The sequence below is a fragment of the Danio rerio genome, chromosome 2, assembly GCF_052040795.2.
Source record: "Danio rerio strain M-AB ecotype USA chromosome 2, GRCz13ab, whole genome shotgun sequence".
Taxonomy (NCBI): Eukaryota; Metazoa; Chordata; class Actinopteri; order Cypriniformes; family Danionidae; genus Danio; species Danio rerio.
In genome coordinates, this window is record NC_141022.1 from 19,037,593 (window position 1) to 19,060,671 (window position 23,079).

At 35.5% G+C, this 23,079-nt stretch overlaps 1 protein-coding gene across 2 annotated transcripts; it reads right to left on the reverse strand.

Annotated features, from left to right (window-relative positions):
• Nucleotides 1-954: 954 nt before the first annotated feature.
• Nucleotides 955-22,818, reverse strand: amer3 (APC membrane recruitment protein 3). Of its 2 annotated transcripts, none has more exons than XM_087240634.1 (4): nt 22,752-22,818; nt 19,287-19,488; nt 15,063-17,809; nt 955-5,332 (listed from the first exon to the last, which is right to left on the reverse strand). In XM_087240634.1, the coding sequence occupies exon 3, from the start codon at nt 17,785-17,787 to the stop codon at nt 15,070-15,072; it is 2,718 nt and encodes a 905-aa protein (XP_087096760.1). In that variant the 5' UTR covers nt 17,788-17,809; nt 19,287-19,488; nt 22,752-22,818; the 3' UTR covers nt 955-5,332; nt 15,063-15,069. The 2 variants fall into 2 exon arrangements, with proteins under 2 accessions (XP_087096760.1, XP_087096761.1); XM_087240635.1 differs by lacking the exon at nt 22,752-22,818 and having other exon boundaries at nt 15,063-15,229; nt 15,340-17,809; nt 19,287-19,414.
• Nucleotides 22,819-23,079: the final 261 nt, after the last annotated feature.

The window sequence follows — 23,079 nt, forward strand, 5'->3', positions numbered from 1 at the left end:
TTGGAGCTAAACTCTCCAGGACACTGGCCCTCCAGGACCGAGTTTGAACACCTCTACCCTAGAGGATCCCGACCCCCACTTTGGAAACCACTGTGCAAAACAGACTGATCATATTGTTTTATAAGACCTCAATGTATTGCCAAGAGCCATGGATCATAGTTTTTACAATGCTTATTATTTATTAGAAAAAAAGACCTCTCAAAGTTTCGATATCCACTGCTGTGCATCTTATGAATCACATAGCAGCATGATTTCAGTTATAATATTTCTGTAATATATGAACTGAAGTAAAAGTCACCCATATCTTGGCCCGAAGGTGAGGAAATTAAGGGTTAGTCTTCAAAACTGAGAATTCTGTTATTAATTATACTCACCCTCATGTAGTTAAAATTCTTTTTTCAAATTCTTAACGCAAAATATGTTTTTTTAGATAAAATTTTATAGAGAGCTCTCTCATTCTCCATGAAGCAATGGTCCAGAGGCATTCAAACTAAAAAAGAGGACCAAAAAACCCATCCTTGTGACTTCAGTGGCTCAACTATAACTATATGAAGCTCCAAGAACACATTTGTGGGCAAAAAAAAACTGCAAACAATTTAATTTGTGTTCTGATCATGATCAAATGTTTGAGGAGATTGCATTGACACGTGGGTGAGTGATTAATAACAAAATTTTCATTTTTGGGTGAACTAACCATTTAACAGCCAATTTTCATTTTGAGTGAACTGTGCCTTTAAATCACGGCCGGCGCCAGGCCTGATACAGGAATCTGTTCGGTCACTCTGCTGTTTGCTTTGCTATTGTTCTGTCTATTAGGCAATGTCTGAGCCACATACAGTGCTGACACCTCAGCTCATCTGCTTGATTCTGAAACAGCCCACAGTTTAGTGCAGGTGAAATGATCCAATATATACACAATACAAAACACAAATACAAAAAGATAGGATTCATAAATAGGTCTTTTATAATACTCATTTATTAATACTCACTGATTTGTATTAAAACTAATAGAAAGGCAAGCACATCAATGTAAATATTGCACAGAACCATAATATCGTCAGCTGCCCTGTCATGAAAATAATATAATGGCACTAGGAGGTGAGAAAATAATTGTATCGTATCAATATAACATTCCAACACTTTACATAATCGTATATAGCTAAAGATTCATGCAACACATTCATTTAGGAATATTGAGAGTGTTTGAAGTTTTACATGCTATTATCTGCCATCTCATTTTTGCACTCTAAAAAATGCTAGCTTGTTTTAACCCAAATTTGGCTCAGACATGAACAAACCCAACCAAAATTTAATCTAGTTGGATTTGTCCGTGTTTGAGTTGAATTTGGGTTAAAACAACAAAGCATTTTTATTGTATTTTGACACAGCTTATCCTGAGATGCAATACAGTATGTTCAAATTTGTACAACAAATACTTAAACAGCAACACTTACATTTCAAGGTCAAATATTTCCCAATTTGAAGTAAATCAAGTAATAAGCTATCTGAAAAGCTTCCATTCATTTTTGATTGCCAATTTACAGTGCATTTATTGAGGATTATCACTGCCTTCATTACTGACACCAGCCCTGTACCAGATGTTGATGCAGATTCTAATGGAAAACAGGCCGAGGCCCTGAAATATAATACTTTGCTAATAGCTGCTAAGGATTTAGCAGGGTTTCTTTGAAATGACCCTTTGGCTTACTTTTCTTTAGAGCAAGGACAACATGTGCATGTAGTTCACCTTTGAATGTACCACTTCTTTGGTTTCCAATTTCCTTTTAAAATCTATACATTAAATTTTGGTTTACAGCACTGTAAATTAAAGTGTCCCCTTAATTTAGTTTTGTCAGTTAGTTTAGTTACTTCTCAGCTAGATTCATATTATTTATTTGACTATTTATTACCTAAACTGCTCCCTTTCACGAGTCTGCTCTGACTGGTCAGCTGATTGCTGGTCAACTGATTTCTATGCTAAGCAAATGTGGAAAGTAACAATGGTCTCAATTCAAACACGAGTCATTAGAATCATTAGCAAGGTTTCTATTCTAACATGATTTAAATCTTTTCAAAGTTTGTAAAAAAACAAACAAAATTTAGGTGAATTTCCATCAAGTTGTTAGAGCGATTGGCTGTAGTATTGGTTACCTAATAAACAACAGAAAACAAGACAAGCATAATGGAGAAAGCTCACTGATTACATGGGTTTAATGTCCGCTATGTCAGTTTATTTGGCAAAATGCATTTCCATGCCTCATAATTTGCATTAAAATGTTTTTATTTGAGTCAAAGTTTACATTAAGTGTGTAAACGTTTTTAACTAATTAATGCAATGTAATGTAATGTGTGTATTTTATATAGTGCCTTTATCGTGTATGCTCATACACCCAAAGCTTTTTATAATCATTTGAGGCTGTCTCTCACCAGCTTTAGGGGAAGTCAAGACAGTGATGGAGATGATTGGAAGGCCATGATAGGTAAGAGTTGATGGAGAGAATTTGGCCAGGGGTTAGACCCCTACACTTTACGAAAAGTGCCATGGGATTTTGAATGAGCACATAGAGTCAGGACTTCAGTTTAACATCTCATCCAAAAGATGGGATTAATTAAGAGATTTTTGTTCAGATTTTGACATTTTAATCATTCGTTTCTCAACTCATACTTCAAAATGAGCATTAACACAGGACGATGGAAACCCATCTATTGTAGGACAGTGACAATAGCCTTGCATTAAGGATCCGTTTAATTAAGTTTAAATTTTCATTCATTTAATTTATTTTGGCTTAGTCCCTGTATTAATCTGGGGTCGCCACAGTGGAATGAATCGCCAACTTATCCAGCATATGTTCTACGCAGCGGATGCCCTTCCAGCTGCAATCCATCACTGGGAAACATCCATTCACTCTCATTCACACACATACACTTATTCAATTCACCAGTGCCACATGTCTTTGGATTTGTGGGGGAAACTGGAGCACCCAGAGGAAACCCATGCGAATACAGGGAGAACATGCAAACTCCACACAGAAATGTCAACTGACCCAGCCTAGGCTCAAACCAGCGACTTTCTTGCTGTGAGGTGACAGCACTACCTACTGTGGCACCACATCCCCTAATTAAAAATAATTTATCAAATATTTCTTACAATTAGAAGTATTGTAAGAACTGCGTTAATTGCCTTGTTTACTCTGCCGGCAGCTAGCTCTCACATGGTCGCCTACTGAAGCCAAGCAGGGCTTCATCACTCTGTCTCCTCTCCACCAATCAGCTGGTGTGTGGTGTGAAGTCTGGGCAATATGGCTGCAGTCTTGTCATCCAGGTGGATGCTGTACACTGGTGGTGGATGAGGAAATTCCCCCCATAATAATAATAAGTTTTTGTGATCTTTTTATAACACCAGCACTGATACCTATGCCTCGTGTCGACCTAGCATCTGTTTAATTAGTGTTAGAGCAAAACTCAACAGGAGACTAGATCTCACTGACCACATTTCAGGACTCCAGATATAAATACTAGCATCTGACTGAGCACCTTAACAGTCTTGTCCCAGGTTACACACACAGATGTCCAATGCGAAATTATTTTTATCAAAAAGTTTAATCACTAACAAACTAAGGAGATATTATATATATATATTATGAGGGAGGGATTTTTCAAAGATTTATTTTAGCCTTTTGTTAAGTAAATAGGACAGTATTATAGACAGGAAGTGAAATGGGAGAGAGGTCAGGGAGTAGGGAGAGTAGGGACAGGAAATGTCCTCAAGCTGGGATTCAAACTCAGAACGCCCTGAAGTGCTACGAAACTATATGTCAGCGTGCTAACCACTAGGCTATTGCAGTGGCATAATTGTGAAACACCAGCTCGTTCAAACTACTTATACTTTCAATATTATCATAGTTGCTTCAGTGACTACGATAACAGAAGTTTTGGTAAAAGTCCATAATTTATTAATCTAATGGCTTAATTTGCAGATTATAATGTTTTTTTTTTTTTTGGAGCCCATAACTTTATAATTTGGTGCACTTTGATCTTTAAAACTTTATCAGTGTTCATTACACACTCCATAGAAATTCAGTAATGATTAATGGGGCACCATAATAGCATAAATACATTTTAAATAAACAGTTCAATTTAATTTGAACAAATATAACCATAACATAGATGTGTAGACGTCTATATTCAAGTAGATCACTGTCTGCTTAAAGCTAGATACATACTGTATATATAGTTTTATAGTCACACACACCACAGCGGCAGTGTTCATGGGAATTCTGTTCAAGAACAACCTCAGCAGCCGAGGTGAAGTATTTACCACGTGAGAAAGGGGCAGAACTGGCAGAATTGCATTCCAAAATGGACAAAGACGAGTAAAAGTGCCACCTGCCTGCTTTGTGAAGAGGCCTACTATATGTATGAATGGCCTCTTTTCTTGGTTGCACTCATCAATTCTGGTCACATCAGCCAGATCAGAGGCGTTCTTTCAAAAGGCTACTTTACCTCATTTATTCACTGATACACAATTATCTGTCTCTGTTTTGAACTCTAATTGGACAAATGGAAATGCAAAGTTGATTCCATTGCTGTGTCTCCAGCTGTCTTGATCCTTTAAAGAAATTGCCTGTTTCGCTTCCAAACTCCAGAATAGTGCTTTTCAAATAGCTTGTCAGACTGTTTTGATATGTAAAATCAGCCTAAAGAATTAATTCCCACAATGTAAGTCAAATTCCAGGTTTCTGTAATAAGACAGCAGCTTTAAATGTGTCCCTCCAATCTCACAGCAATTCCTAACTTTTCTGATAAAGTGGCTGAATAATAACTTGTATAATCTCATTTGTACATTTTAGCATGATTTGCTCATTCCCCAATGAGAAATAGGGCTTTAGTAGCACACCTTATTTGAAAAATCATATACGTTTACATATGAATTAGACACTTTTCTAACAATACCTAAAATAGTTATGTTTTCTTGCTAGTCTCTATGACAGTAATAAAGTGATACTGTAGTTATTGCACCAGTATGTACAGTCATTGATCCTTGGTTTAAAAAAAAAAAAAACAGCAGTGACTGCAGAAACACTTCTGGAGAGTGAAAAACACTGATACGACAGTTTAAGACAAATGTCACTTTTCAGATCAACAGACCTGTTGTTGTTCCCAGGCTGACAGTGTCGCTGAGTTGACTGTAAAAAGAGCAAACATGTCAGATTTCTTGAGGATGAACGATAAAGAGTTTGACAGCTGGTAGAGAGGTCAGCTGCCCGGAGGACTGAGGTACTGGACTGAAGAAACCACTTTAAGACAGTCGGGATGCAGAAAGAAAAGAAATCTGTACAGGAGAAATAAAAAAAAAAACTTATCAGCATTTTATGGAGTAAAAAACTGTAAGGTTGAATCACACTAAGAAATATACAGTAGCATTTCCCAATGCCCCAAAAAGAAAATATACAGTTTAAGTCAGAATTATTAGCCCCCCTTTGAATTATTTTTCTTTTTTAATAAGATATATTTCCCAAATGATGTTTAACAGAGCAAGGAAATTTTCATGATTACGATTAGAAATGTGTTGAAAAAAATATATTCTCTGTTAAACAGAAATAATTAACAGGGGGGCTAATAATTCTGACTTCAACTGTGTGTGTGTGTGTGTGTGTGTGTGTGTGTGTGTGTGTGTGTGTGTGTGTGTGTGTATATATATATATATATATATATATATATATATATATATATATATATATATATATATACTGTATATACATACATACATGCATGCATGCATGCATACATACACACACACACATACATACATACATACATACATACATACATACATTAAGATTAGGGCTGCACATTATATCGTTTCAGCATTGTGGTATCACAATGTGATCATTCACAATAGCACATCGCGAGCATACACTATGTTGAGTTTGGATTATAATTTATCATTTTTGCAGACAAAAAAAGAGTTTTTGTTCGAAGCCTGTGACAGTATGAAGGTTTTAAAAACATTCAGGCCTATAAGAAACTGCACCGTTTGTAACGTTTACATTTGATTATTCATTTGCTATACACCTGAATGTTGTTTGACTCATTGTAAAACAACACTGTTTATTTTATTGGTATCATTTTCGTTATTCAATTCATCTATGCTTGTAGATTGTCTCTTATATTTTATGCATGTGAACTCTTCTATAATCATACCAATCAGTCTAAAATGATAAAGTCTTTCCAAATAGTTATTTAACTCATCTAGTGAAATTGTATTCATATCGCAACATTTATCGCAGAATTAAAAAATATCCCAATGTTAGATTTCTTAGGGCATCTGCTACGTAAAACATGTGCTGGATAAGTTGGCGGTTCATTCCGCTGTGGCGACCCTGGATTAATAAATGGACTAAGCTGAAAAGGTAATGAACGAATTGTGAGCTAAACTAACGTGTTACCAGAACTATTTATATCCTACTATCAATAAAATTTATAAAAGAACATACATAAATTATTCTTTACGTTTTTATCCTGTTTATGTCAAAAATCATTTTTATTCAATGTATAGATGTAAATAAGTTAAGCGTGAGACTGAGAAGCAATCGTAGTAAGATTATGTCAGCAATTTGAGGTAAAATTTTACCTGTGATTTAGGCTAACTGATTTAGATTACCGACCTGAAACTGTGAATATGAGTACAGAATAACTCTGTGTACAATATCCCTCAGTAAGTTAAACAGTCATTTGTGTAAAGCTATCGCCTCTGCCGACTAACACCCTCCCCAAGGTCCTGATATGCCCATTCAGCAAAATGATTCATTCACATTAGATTAAAGGAATTTTAAGTAAAATACATTAATAACATGATGTTGTCATAAAATCATTAGTCTTGTTGGATATACTGGTCAGAATATCAGAAAAAAGTACTTTTTGACTAAATTCAATATCTGCTCTTTTATTTATTTTTTTAAACAATAATGCTCTCAAGCAGCCTCCTGATGGGGCCTAGGGCCCGCCCCATGAAAAATTTATTTACAGACTGCTGTATTTTAAAGTTACAGGGGACAAATGATAGTGGCGTCTTTGAGCAAATCATCAAAGGTCATAAAATCACAAATCTGTTTTTAATTTATTGTAAGAAGCCAACTCTGATGAGGAATAAGTGTCTCAAACATGACTGTAAATTAACCCGTAAATAAACACTTCGCAGAAACTGATGACTAGAAAATATATTGGCATCAGCTCAGACATAATGAGTTTGATCTTATATTGTGCATTGTGAAGTGTTTAAGTTCATTTATTATAACCTTGGGCGTCACGATAGCACAGTGGGTAGCACAATCACCTCACAGCAAGAAGGTTGCTGGTTCGAGCCTCTGCTGGGTCAGTTGGCATTTCTGTGTGGAGTTTGCATGTTTCCACCGTTTCGTGTGGGTTTCCTCTGAGTGCTCTGGTTTCCCCCACAAGTCCAAAGACATGCGATATAGGTGAATTTGGGTAAGCTAAACTGTCCGTAGATTATGTGTGTGAATGAAAGTGTGTGGGTGTTTGCCAGTGATGGGTTGCAGATGGAAGGCCATCCGCTGCATAAAGATTATGCTGGATAAGTTGGCAATTCATTCCGCTGTGGCGACCCCTAAAGAGTAAGGGGAGTAAGCTGAAAAGAAAATGATTATTATAACCTCTTTTGATGATTTCATTTTTCATTTTGTTGATCTAACAATAACTATATCATTACTAAGAAATAAAATGAATCATACCATAAATGTTGGTCATACCACCCACCCCAAGATGTTATGTATTGTGACATTTGTTCTCAAAAGAGATTGCATTTAAATAAAGTGACACAACTGACCACATAGGTCATGTGACAAAGACAACATGGCAGATGTACAGGTAACCCATCCAAACTTCATTCATAGTACACATATTCATTCAACAGAGAGCATACATTTTAGTAAGTTTAAACATAATTATTAACCTAATAGAAATCAATTTAAATAATACATTATAAGTTTTAAAAATATTGCAATAAAGATGACTTTTGATGTCTTATTTAGTTCAAAAGAAGAACCACATTTCGAACCACCTGAGTGTGAGTAAATAATGAAGAAATGTGAATCTCTTTTAGCACAAGAATTAGTACTCCTAAAATGAAAATTATGTTGTTATTATTATGTTATTAATATTAATAAACAAACCCCTTAAATATATCTCTGAGAAGGTATTACCCTATTCAGTGCATTAAAATAATAGACAGCGACACGTTCAATAATAATTATTTTTGGATATAATTAGGTTTAACAAGAAAATAATGATACATATGATTATTTTCCCTTTTGATATTGGGCTGAAATATAATGTTATGCCAGTTTCCGAGAAGTTCACCGATGCATATACTGTGATTTGATATTTATTCACAAACTCTCTGGCACCCTAGTTAACTTTGACCATCTGAACTGACTCTGTTTCATTCATATTAGTGTCAATGCCAATTATCTGAAGCAGCTGCATCAGACAAATAGCTGTTTGTTTTCTGCAAGCATCGAGCGACTCAACAAGAGTTTAAAGCCCCAGCAGTGCAGTCTAATCCCTTGCCATCTCAGTGTCCAGCACAGAAAAAAAGCTGATTTCCATCCTTCAATATTGGCACAGTCCTCCATTGTGTCACATGTCACTGTTCTAAATCGTCCATAGACTCATGCGACCAATCTAACAGCATGAGGCTTCTTCCCCAAGCCAGAAACCAGAACAGAGTCCTGTTCAGCATCACCTCTGTCAATGGGCAGCAGTCAGCCAGCTCTATACATCTGCTCTGTAGTGGCTCTCAGGAGCACACTGACGGATTATAGAGCGGTCAAAGCCAACACGAACCCCTTCCCCTCTGGACGCAAGCCTAGTTGCATCAGATGAGACAAGCATGCGTAGAAAATGTCCTGCTCTGATGAGTTATAATGCATTAGGACATGCAGACAAGCATAGTTTGTATATGCTGAAGAAATGCAGGTGGTTCGACATGCTGCTCAAGCTCCCAGTGGGTTTCCAGTACTCTAGCGCAGCTTGTGAAAATGTCTATACTGCCACACAGTGGTCAAAGGGACTAATAATAACAGTGTTTTGTCTGTAAACCTCTTGTTCTGATCAAGATTAGTTAAAAACAAACACGTGGACCTCTGTCACTATGTAATAAAACATGTTTGGCTGAACTGTGCCCCCCACCGTGATGCAAGTCACTGGCGGCTTAGGCTGAATGCAAGCTTTCATATTTTCCAGATGTTCATGCAAACAGATGTCTGCTGTGTGAAGATCCACTGAGAGCTGTGCAGGAAATACTGTAAAAGCTTGTCAATAGACCATTCACTGATCTTGTCGAACCCCATGATCATGGTAAAGCTATCCAAAACAAGCAAAGTGATATACCTCAGGCCACATTCAAATGCATTTCCTGCTAAAGAAACACAAGCGTTAGATTGTTTGTTTTACTGTAGAGCTTCACAGTCTCTTAATGTTGTCCTGGTTCTTGTCTGCATTTCTTGTTCTGTATTTGTATTCTAAAGCAGCTCTGTCAGGAACAGAAGGTGGAGGTGGAGGAAAATCCACTTTAAACTGATTGGAGTGAAACTCAGCACGAGTTTGAGTTAAGCAAAGCAAAGAAACTATTGACATATAATCTAGTCAAATATTATTCACACAAAAAAGGAATATTTTTATTCTATACAAGGAAATTGCTGTTACTGGGGTGGTACCTTTTCAAAAATGACATCTGTTTACCTTGTTTACCCTCTTAAGGCTACATATTAGTACCTAAACTCTATATTAGCACTTCATCTGTACATTTTTTTTTTGCCTTTTAACGTAGTACAGCACCAGTGATGACTTAACATCAAATTTAAACAGACATATAGTTTAATTTATGTATGTTATTTTGTATCGTTTAATGACAGTATAATATACACAGTTTTGGTAACACTTTAGTTCAGCTCACATATCATGCTATTAACTACTGACTTAATACCAGCCATTTTTAATATATTAACTGTTTATTAGTAGTTAATTAGCATGATCTTATTCTACATCCCGTATCCTACCCAAAACCAAAACTCAACTTTTAACTTACTAACTATTAATAAACAGGTAATTAGTAGGTTGTTAAGCTAGTAGAGTTAGTTAATGGTTTGGTAATACTATGAATTGTGACTTTAAATAAAGTTTACAGCAGTTCCTACAGTATCCTACTAGTGTTTTGAAATTGGATATAGGATGTTTGAAATGGAAATAGATTTGAATATAGAGTTTTAAAATTGCATATAGTTTAAAACGAAATGTGGAATTTGTAGTCTTGAAATTCAAGCTGTTCAAAATTATATATATATATCTCAATTATGTTAAATACATTTCACTTAATTAATAAATATTGTTAGCATACAGTTAAAGTCATAAATATTAGCCACCCTTTTAATTTTTTTCTCTTTTTTAAAAATTTCCCAAATTTTAACAGAGCAAGGAAATTTTTACAATATGTCTGATAATATTGTTTTCTTCTCGAGAAAGTCTTTTTTGTTTTATTTTGGCCAGAATAAAAACAGTTTTTAATTGCCCTAACCTGCCTAGTTAACCTAATTAACCTAGTAAAGCCTTTAAATGTCATTTTAAGCTGTATAGAAGTGTCTTGGAAAAAATCAAGTCAAATATTACTTACTGTCATCATGGCAAAGTTAAAATAAATCAGTTATTAGAAATAAGTTATTAAAACTATTATGTTTAGAAATGTGTTGAAAAATCGTCTCTCCGTTAAAGAAAAATTAGGGAAAAAATAAAAAGGGGGGCTAATAATTCTGACTTCAATTGTACATGTAGCACAACTGTGACCGAGTTCAAGTCCAGAGTCCAGACCCAATCCAACCCCCTCTCTCGCTCTCTAAAACTTCAGTTCCTGTTAATATATACTGCCCAATCATAATAACTGGTAAAAATGTTAACTATCAATGTATTAAATCTGACTCAAAAAAGAGCTTTGTCATAACTGCAGTACAAACATGTAACAATCCCCACCAAATGCTTAGAATAACATATTTTTTCACCCTCCAGTTCAAATTATGTCAACAGGGTCACAGCCTTTAAATAGTTCATTAGCTATTATCCTCTTTCAGTTCCACTTCTTTTGTCTTAAATTATTAAATGTGGTATAAGTATATATATATAAAAGCAAAATAAAACCCTTCAGTACATTAAACCCTAAACCAGAGCCAGCCTTATGACTTCACCGTCATTTCACTCTCATGCTGGTGCACGGCCAAAATACTGAGAGCTTTCCCATCAAAGTGCTGTTGCCATGGTTACAAGATAACAGCTCCAATATATAACAAGACACCGATATGTAGGGAGGATATCTGACCTTGAAGCTCTGTCAAAAGCAACTCTGCTACCCTCAGTGCTCATTAATTTACAAACACTCGCCTAGAGAACTATAAATCTGAAGGCGCTATATGTATGACCTATACAGAGAGAAAAGTCTAAGGCACGTTTTCACATCTCTTTATCAGTGAATATCAGTACATTGTGTATCTATTTTTGGGTAAACGGTTTGCATAAGAGTGCTAATAATAGAGCAGACAACTAAAACCTGCAGTTACACTGAAGTGCTAATTACATATTCAGTCCATCAATGCTCAATGACGCACACACCAAAACAACCCATAGAAGAGAGTCTTTGAGCACCTCTGCTGACCCAGCTAAAGCAGTACAATTCAAAGAAGCCTTGAAATGCACAACACTTTCCCTGACACAAGCACAAAAACTGCGACCACTGGCTCCCTTATGATGTAATTAAGCGAAGAGGTTTTAAAGGTCTTGAGCTGCAATAATGTGCTGTAGTGAGTGGCTGTGCAAATAAACCTGAATAAACTACAACGGCCGTTTCATAGAGCATGAACAAGTGGGATATATTGGGTATTTTATGCATATAAAAAGCGTACGTGGTACAGCATAACAATTGGTTCACCTCTTTCTATAGTTTGTAAGTGAACTTAAGGAGAAAATGCTTGCTGAGAGGAGTATACCTGCGAGGCATTTGAGAATTTGACAGCCGGATGAAGGACAAAGTGACATGTTTTCTCTGAGGCCTCATTAGCAAAGGTGCTTCTCTAAAATCCCCCCAGTCATTAATAATGACATTTCTCCTGACTCTGCTTTTCTTGCAATAATATTACAATCAATTGACAAGGTAACATGTAAGCAGTGTTGAGTGGAATTAGTTATAAAGTGACTAGTTACTTCAAATAAATTACTTTTTTACAAAAAAGTAAAGGGACTACTTTTCATTCATTTATTTTCCTTCAGCTTTGTCCCTTATATATCAGAGGACGCCACAGTGGAATTGAACCCCCAACCATTCCAACATATGTTATACACAGCAATGCCCTTCCAGCTGAAACCCAGTAGTGGGAAAGGGACTAATTTTCAGGTAATTTTATAGTTGCATATAATTAGGGATGGGTATCGTTAAGGTTTCAACAGTATTACTACTTTTATCAATACCACTTATCGGTTTTAAATGTTCTCTTATCGGTACTTTTTGTAGTTATAAAATGTAACGTTTTAATGAAATATATATACATATATATATATACATATATATATATATATATATATATATATATATATATATATATATATATATATATATATATATATATATATATATCTTTTTTTTTATTATTATCATTATAGTTTTTTTTGTCCTGTAAAAGAATGTGCAATGGTTTGAAAGAAAATGACTCAGTTTTTAACCATTCTTCTAGAGTGAAATCAACAATTTTTTTTGTCACATTTGGTTTATTGAGCTCTCTGCAGTTGAACATACCCTTTTTGAGTTGCAAAATGCAGTTAAATGAGATAATGTTTATGATATTTCATTAACACATTCACATAAATTAGTTAACAGTGTTTGGGGAATTAACTGTTTTTAAATGTGCTTTGTAGCATCTTGCAATGTAAAATATAAGCTGTTTTTTATCATTTATTAATAAGTATAGTTTATTATTATGCCATTAGGCTTTATTCGTAAATGCAGTAATCTAAAAGCAATTTTAATGTTTAAGATTTATTTAGGCTACTGCAGAAAAAAATGCTGTTTCCATTGTAACCGAACATGTATGTTTATTTAACTACTAATATTAAACTAATTTAGGTGATTGACTGCTGGCAAAACTGTGGATGATGTAACGTTACTGTTAGAAGCTACAGTAGGCAGTCAAAAACTTTTCATTACATTTCATTGCAGTTATTTCACTTTAGAAAGATACTTTCGAGATACTTTTTGGTTTCCTTTTTTTTTTAAATAATTTAAAGAGCCATTTAAAGAATGAAAATGCACCACTAGACTTAATTTTGGTTTTATTGTATAAAAAAAGTGTGTCAAATTAGAATCTTAAAAAGTTTATGACAAACTTAAAAAATAAAGATTATTTAGTATTCAAAAATGTATAATATTTTTAAATAAATTTGTCTTACACTTCATATTTTCAGATTTTTCATAGTATATGTATTGATTCCGGTCCTTTTACCATAAACCGACATGTCAACCATTTGGTAGAGGTTGATATTATAGAAATTATGTGATGTGTTAAAAAATGCATTGTGTGTGTTAACTAGCGATATTAGGAGTTAAGAAATGCAATCCAAAACATTTCATGCTGGGGCAGTTAAAGGGTTAAGACAAATTAATTGAGAAATGATCATTTAACTTGTATATTAAGAGAAGCAGAGAAATTGTAAATGTATGTTTTTATGGAGCCATTCCATATTTCTGGGTTTCTCAGTAGCGGAAGGCATTATAGTTGGATAAACTTAAATATTTTTTACAATCTTATTTACTGAAATACTAAAAGATAAAACTCATCAATGGTGTTATCAAGACTTTCAGTAAAAGGAAAAAATAGTGCGAGACTGATGACTCCAGCCAGAGGAGAGAATAACATCAAATTTACTTTCAGCCTCATAGACGCTGCATTAAAAACATTTCAAATTAATTTTTTGTAAATTGGCTAATATAATGCATTCATAAATGCATATAAATGTTTTTACTTTTTCATAAAAATCTAAATATTGAAAACTTTTTTTTAAAGATTATGATGATCGTTAAATGTGTCATAACAGTCTTGTGAAAAGGGTCCATTATTTAAATATCTTGATATTGTAAAACAAGTTTTATTTGTCTGACAACATCACATGCTGAAGAAACAATGAAATGTTATAAAAATGTACAGTATGCCAATATATGATACAAAATACAGTGTCATTAATATGAAACTGTTTAAATTTGATGCATATATGTGTGTCTGTGTGTGTTACTTTAGGCTAAAAGTTCTATATATGCAAATTATTTATGCAAAATGTCCTAAATAGTGTGAATCTTCTGCTTTGGATTTTATAAAAATAAAAGAATTGGCTAGTTGACACTGATTGCCTAACAATTTATCTGCATTTAAAGTTCCAATAAACCAGAAGCTGCGATCGTTATTCTCTTCCTGTTGTGATATAGTTTCTAAAGAAATGCAATTTTAAGTGAGAAAACAATGGGCGTTGCTTGTTTTTTCTACCGGAGGCTGAATGGATGTAGTAAAGCAGGCATTTCATTCAGAAAGATCAGGAAAGGGGTTTTAGAAGAGTTATTACAACCTAACAGACACCTCCTGCTCATTTCTGTTTGTTGTCAAAACTAACAGTCGGACCAGCATGGTTAAGTATGTTAGCTACATTACCCATTACCTCAAAATCATGTAATCTGAGAATAAAACTGAAGCGTGTTTTCTTGTTTCAATAAAAGATTAAAAAGGCAAACTTTTTTTTTTCTTAATGACATGCACAGATTAATTGTTCCTCTCAAAACTAGCAATGTGAGCTAACAACATCTTTTTGGTTAGTTTTAATTTCTTGGATACTTTAACTCTGCCATGACTGACTGACTGATCGGCAAATAGACAGACAGATTCAAAACCCTAATTGTTTTCAATGACAGTACAGAAAAGGCATAAAATATACATCATTTCTTGATTAGTCAAATCCTTCACCTGTTTATTATACGTTTCCCTTCTTCATTCTGGATCTGCGTTCCACTTTCCTGTCCCCTGGAAAGCCACTGCATGATCCCTCATGATTCACAGCAGACTTCTTGCGATGTCGTGACTTATTTGTCTTCTTGGCTGAGTTTCCCCCTTCTATCTTCATCAAGCCCTCTCTGCAAGAAAATTCAGAAGACGCCACAAGAGGAAGAGATGTAGGCCTGGTTGCTTGAGATACATCCGTGTCAACAGATTCAACAGTACATGGAGTGTATGTTTCCAATACCAAATCATTAGAAGGACTGGTAGAGACAAAGCCAAGTCCTCCAGCATCCAAAAGAGAACGTTTCACATCTTCAGAAAAGCTAGATCTACTCAAGCGGTGTCTAGCATGCAAGCCTTTCTCTGTAGCTGCCACTGGCCTTCTCTTGTGCGTTGACTTTAGGTATTTCTGAGAGTGGTCTTTGTTCCTTTTTACCACCTGCTCAGGCACAACAGCATCTCTTATCTCTCTTGGGTGAGCTTGAGTCATGTTGATCTTCATAGAAGAAAACTGACTGGCACACTGCTCAACAAGGGAAGCTATACTGATGTCACTTCCTATTCCACATGTGCTGGCGGGAGATAGTAAGTCTTGGGTAATTGGCTGTGGAGTTAGAGTGGACTTGGGAAAACTGGAACGGGCCCAAAGGTCTGAAGTCTTGATGTGCTCAATGAGGGACATACAAGAACGGCACAGGTGCAAGTCTTTCGCTCCGTTTTTCAGGGAACTCTTGCAAGATTCACAAAGAGATTCCTTGTTTATGGCCAACACAAACAAAGACCTTGTCCCAGAGCCAGGGGAGCTTACCACCGGGGACTGCAAATCTCCACCTGGAGTCATAGGAGAGCCGATATTGAATATCCTGAAACACACGCCACTTGTTGGGGTATTGGGCTGACTATGAGGAGAGTCCAGGGATGACATCACTGTGTTTGTATCACATTTTGAGGGCAGAACACGTACACCTCGCTGACTTGGCTCTTTGAATTTAGCTGCATCTCTAATGCTATTAACAGTTCTTACTCTTCTTGGAGGTCTTCTAACCCTCTCTGACTTACTTTTGCATCTCAGACATAAATCCCCACCTTCTTCACCACTCGTCTGTGAAGATTTCAGTTCTGATGGGTTGCTTTTGTCTGTCTTTTGGTTTAGCCAGTTAACTACACCCATAGCCAGAGATATCTCAGTGTCACAAAGCTTTAGTAAGCAATCCTTCCCCATCCATTTACTTTCCAGGAGTTCCTGCCCAACAAAGTCCCGAGCCAAAGATGGGGCAAGATTCTCCTCTGCTCCAACACGGAAGCTGTACATGGATAATGGAAGATCACTGCACTGGCCAACAATGCTGTCTGTTAGATCAATCTCATCATCACATATTGGGGTTATCTCTGCGTCGCTGGGGTCACAGAATAGCTCATAAAGAGCATCTCCACTGTACGTGTCTCTAGGGATCTTGCTGGAATGCACTGGAGAAAAGGAACTTTTGCTGTGGTCCTCATAACCAGGAGAAACGTAATCACAGTAGCCCTCATCACTGGTGTTCCCTTGGTTGTCACTTTTGGGTGTCATCACTTTAGCATTAAGTTCCTTGATCTCTGGCTCTACAGGATGGGGTGTACTGACTGTTATATCTGCAGAATTGGTTGTGGAAGGAGATATAGTGATCGGTGCTGTGTGTTTTGTTGCTGGTCCCATTGCTTTTAAACTTTGCTCTGAAAGCAAAGTTCTGTTCAAAGTTTCCCACAACCCAAACATGTCCAGTACCTCAGCGTTGGCTGGAGAGGCCAGACACTCAGTACCTCCCTGGATGCCCAAAGTAGTAGGACTTTGCTTTGGAGTTCCACAAGCAACTCTGTCATGCTGAGAGTTAAGAACCCCATCAGGCGATACAAGATCATCAGCAAATATCTCACCACAACCAGCCTGAGATCCAAAGCTTTTTAACGAGACGGCATCCTCGCAGACATTAGGACCAGATTCACTGGAAGAATCAGAGGGCGTCTCACTGAGTTCATCATTACACCTGCTTCCTGCAGTGCTACACTCTCTGTGTCTTGCTGCTTTTCTTATCCGCATTAATATTGTAGCATTTTCACCAAAAACACGACTTGGTGTACTTGGTGGTGTAGCTTTCTCGTGTTTGTAACTTTTGTGAACAAACAAATCCTTAATGGCCTTCCTAGGTTTCCTCAGAGATCTCCTCCTTTTTGGAATGGATTTGCCTATGCAGGGCACAAAGGGCACTTGAGGTGTAAGGTTACGATAATCATCGATTTCATGACTGCTGCCAGATGTATCCTGAGTTTCACGAAGCAACCTAAGAGGCGTCTCAAATCCTGGAAAGCTGACACTGGTCAGCAGCTTCTGGTGATGGCGCCAGCTGGTCCCATCTTTGTATTCAGAGTTCTTGGCTTGCTGCAGTCCCAGTCCTCTGACACAATCATGAGTTTTGCTCCTTGTAACAGAGCTACAGAGGTGTCTGTGACCTTCTGAGAGTGTGTCACTCACCCCTGGAAAGAGAATATCTGGCTTAGGCAGTGAGGATGGGCTTTCATCAGTATTGTGTTCATTCACAAATCCATTATTCATGGTGATTTTTGATGTGTGCTCATCAGGCTGTTTACTTCGGCCATGTGCCTCATTTGACCTCTTCCGATTGTCTGAAGAATCTTCGCTCTTTGACAGCTCCATGTTTTCATATACATAACTGTAACTAGATAAGACACAAATACAGAATGAATATATTATTTTTAACAATATTTTCTATATTTTCTATACTTTGGGTTAGTTTTTCTTTTACATTTAATCATTTAGATGTCGAAATCGTTTCAGAATATGCTTTTTGAACCTGAAAATGACAGAAAATATACCACGAAAATTTAAAAACAAGAAACTAACAATTTCATTCGATCATTCATTCTTTTTTTGGCTTAGTCAATTTAATAAATTGGAGCCGTCACAGGGGAATAAACTTATCCAGCACATGTTTTACGCAGCGAATGCCCTTAGAGCTGCAACCTATCTCTGGGAAACATCCACACACACACTCAATCACACTCATACACTACGGACAATTTAGCCTACCCAATTCACCTGTATGTACCAAATGTCTTTGGACTGTGAGGGAAACCGGAGCACCCGGAGGAAACCCATGTGAAAGCAGAGAGAACATGCAAACTCCACACAGAAACGCCAACTGACTCAGCCAAGGCTTAAACCAGCGACTTTCTTGCTGTGAGGCGGCAGCACTACCTACTGTGCCACCCCGAAACTAACAACAAAACATATTGCACTTTAATCAGAACACAAACTGCGTATTTTTCTTTCAGCAAGATATGAGTGAGCATGTTTTTTGATGTCATATTATATGATTTAAGAAAATGAAATAGAAATTCGTAACAAATGAATCTTCAGAAATAATCATCTTTTTAATTCTTAAAGCCATTCCGGAGAAACATTGCAAGTTAATCCATGCACAATCTTTTTACACACAATTCAGGCGAGGAACAGTTTTAAAAAAGCAAGTAAAGTCCATTATGTCAGATTTCATCTGATCATTCAAATAAAACTCATTTTAAATCATTTTTTTACTATTATAAAGCTGCTTCTGTATGTTGTTTCCCAACTGACGTGATAGGGGCAAGTGCAATAGCCTATATTCATTTAAATCAAAATTATGAGTCTTTTTCAATGTTAAACAAATTCAACCTCACATAGCCTACAGTAGATCTTACTGCAAAAAAAAAATAATAAATAAAAAATAATGACAGCTTGCTTTGTAGTAAGAAAAAAGCATAATGTTACAAACAGCAATTAATCTTACTGAAACAATTATTTACTACAATGAATAACTCAAATTTGATCATAAAAGGTATTCTGAACAGCTTTTAAACTAGGTCACACATGTATATTATGACAATATTCAACCTTACACGTCTTTCTTGATCATCGGTTTCAATATTCAATAACAGGTTATTATAATAGAAAAAAACGATTTCTAAAATTTCATTGATATTTCTAGCAATAATTTCCATTCGTAACATGCTCTGCCTCGCTGGCGTGCAGTTCTCCGTTGTTTCATTCGAGCTACGCCTTTAAACACACATTTTACCCATTAACAAAGTCTACCGCATTCTGATGATTAAACACAGTCGAATGGCACATCATATCAAAGCTCATTTATTACATACCTGCAGCAGATTGTGACAGAAGGCGTTTGGCGGGAGCTGGTGGTTATCGCGCGCGCGTGACAGGAGAGGATGTTCTGGCTGTCAGCGCGCTCGTGTGAAGGCAATTACGACAGCCAATCAGAGAACAGGAGAATCTGACCACAGCATCAGTAACTCACTGATCACAGGAAAGGATGCAGAGAACGACCAAGATTATCACAATCTGTGGACAGAGAAATTTCATTGAATACATGTCTATAGGCGAAAATAATACATAGCTCTGGGCTGCGTTTCCCGATAACGATTGATCTTAGCACTTAAGAGCGTTTTCTACGAGTCATTTTGCGAACGTTCGTTATTGTTTCACGTGCGTTTCCCAAAAATGCACTTAACACAATTGCACGTAGCCCAGCTTTAAGTGCAACTTAGGAGTCGCTATCCGTTTGTTAAGTGCTGAAATGTCACGCTATAGAATGGCTCGTTATTGTTGCACATGTTATAGCAATCCATATAATTCTTCTTCTACTTGTGTGAATGTATATTCAACTCGAATAACATAAAAAAAAATATATTTTTGAGCCAGTTTAAAAACATAAATTAACTGGAAATGTCGTACTGTAAAAACACTGTCTTGCTCCAATCTCGCATAAAACTAATTCTAACAGTCCTTGCCGGAAATGACATCAGCATCATTTTCGATATTTATATGAAACCTTAATTAAGTAGAATTATTTATCAATTTCTTTATCAAAAATTGATTATCTCACATCAAAATAAATAAATAAGTAAATAAATAAATAAATAAGCTCTTACATTTATTTTTGAAAAGTTTAGCCTAATTATCCCCACCTGATGTGCATTTGCTAATAGGACAAAAATATAAATAAGCACATACCTAGGGGTGGAGACACTAGCATTTAAATGTGATTTAAATCACATTAAATATTTTCTGTTAAATACAACATATGTAGCCTACTACCCTCGAAATGTCCATATACAACAGTGTAATTTTTTTTTCATTCTAACATTTATTATGTAATTTTTATTTTTTTCTTTATTCATTATTATTTGTATATTGAATTGTGTAATGTGTAGAAAATATAAATGAATAGAGATATACGTACAAATAAAATGAATAATGACTTTGAAGAGAAGTAAATTGTAGGTGCAATTTGCCGGTTGTCCAGCAGGTGCCCTCATAACTCTGTCTCCTTACGATGCACTTAAGGCTTTACGATTACTCCAGAGCACTCGTAGATCCACGAAGATTTTCAAGTGCTACTTAAGTTACGATGCTTTTGGGAAACAGACCGTAATATTAAGATCAGTCGTACGATCATTTCTACGAACTTCTTAGGCTTACGATGCTTTTGGGAAACGCAGCCCTGTTCGTTTTGGTTCAGTCCTCAGTTGTCGACATTTTAAAACATTGGAGGGTGTAAAAATGGAAAATTCAACCAGAGAATAAACTGCTGCAAAGCCTTGAAATTGTCCCCCTTTTAAAGACGTTTGCATTTGAAGTTACAGATTTATTTTCAATACACCTTTGGATATCACTCACTATTTTCCTGGGTTGATGTAAAATTGTATTGTATTTTAATTTCTTGTCTTATTTTATAATTATTACTTTTTGTAATTGTTATTACTATAGCTACAATATTTGAAACGTTATTGTATATTGTGAAATGTTATTGTTGAAAAAGACTGGCATTTGGTTCTTAAATCTAATCCTGCACCGAGCAAAAAAATGTTTAATTCAGTAGCACACATAAATTAACACAGTGAAGGTTTTGACCAAGGGATTTGTTTATAATTTTTTTATGTATTTAAGAATTCTGTCTGTTTGCAGTATTTTCCTTTTATATGGAGGGTTAAAATGAGGTAACCAAATTAAAAAGTATCAAAATTAGGGTTCTTAAGCAGCATAACTATTTTTGTGCTAAATAGATTGTGCAAAACCTTTGTTCAAGAGCCCATTTATTTTATTAATATTAGTATTTATTTATTTATCTGTTTGTATGTCTTATCCCTTAGGAAACAATAACTGTTTGGTGTTTTGCATACTAACATTTTTAAAACCAGTTTACAAACACCATGTTGTGGTGGTTTTATTTAGTAAAATAATATATAATAAATACAACTATAGTTAATTTTACAAAGGGGTTTTGCTCTGTTAGGAGTTTAACAATTTAAACTCGCATAACAAAAATATACCACAAATGTGTTTTAGATATTTTAAGACAAATAAGAAGTGTTATTACAACAGTTATTACCCGAATACATTACAAAAAACACTGAATGTGAATACAAAAAGCAAAACAGGAAACAGAAAATACACTGCTGCTTGTTCCATCTACTTATTTAAATTAAGCTGAAACAACACAATTATTGTGAGTTCATTGAGAAAACTTAATTTTTTATGTTCAATCCATTCAATTTTGTTAAATCTGTAAAAGAATAAGTTTATTGATTTCTGTTGGGACGATATGAATGAATTGTGTGGAACCCTGCATTTTAACACTGTAGATACAATGAAGACAAAGATCCAGCGACGCTTAAAAAATTCTTTATGATGTGTACTGATTACGTTATTAATTGAATTTTTTTTCTCTGGAGAAAAGTATGATATGTTTGCATCTGAAATAAACAATTGAGTATAAAGTATGATTATGAAGGGCAAAAAATAGCAAAAATGCACAGCATGAACAGAACACATACAGCACGGCTCAGTCAGGTTAAGTTTGGTACTCTCAATAAAATATAGTCAGTCAAAATATACTCAGTCATTTGGTCGAGCAGGCAGTTTAAGGCAGTGTGCGAATAATAGAGGGGGGGGGGTTAATGTTAGTTTTCAGTAATATTAGTTTAATGCATGCTTCAGTGAATCAAATGTGTGTATTAATTAAATTACATCTAATTTAATAAATAAATATATTTCAGTTATTTATTATGTTTCAGTGTTTTGTGGGATAGGCCATTTAGTGTAGGCTGTTCTGAGCTGATTAGCTATTTTTGGCTTACTTTAGGTCAAACTATACAAACTACGCATCTAATTTGACTTAACTTTAAGGCTTTATGTAGAAACAAATTCCTATTTTATGAGAAATTAATCTTGTGAACTCTCATGGTGCTCTAAATCTGCCGGTATCAGACTGTTGAATGACTTTTTTTCTCGCAGATTGACTGGCACGATTATGCATTTGCAATGGTATGAACCGTTATGGGGGGCCAAATGGATATCTGTTATTTTAATTAATAACATTATTATTTAAATTACAGATCAGAATGAGCTTTTTTTCTTCGGATTCAAAGGGACCCCCCATACATGACGTTCTTTAGGGGGATTAAACCTTAATTAGGGGAGGTCAATCCCACTCAAACCCCCCTGTAATTAGCACCCTACTTAAAGGGTTAAACAGATAAAGTGATATACTCTGTTATAATGAAAGTAAATTAAACAGACTGTTTAAGATATAAATGATTTACCTGATTTGACAATCTGTGCAGCTGATGATTGAGCTCCAAAAATATATTGTAATGAGGTCCTTGGTCTGTTACAGATTTGTAAAGCAAAAAGGCGAGAAAGTAAAAACCCTAAACTCACACATAATTGTAGAATAAAAGGGTTCAACAGGATGACATGATTGTAAAGGGAACTGTTGTTGTGTGTAAATAAAGCCGCCTTTTTGATGTGCACTATATAACTGTAGACCATTTTGAGGGATGTAAACAATAGCATTTTTAATTTCTGTAGCTTCTGAGAATCCAAAAAGAGCCACACATTGATAAATAACATTATGATAGCTGTTTTAAC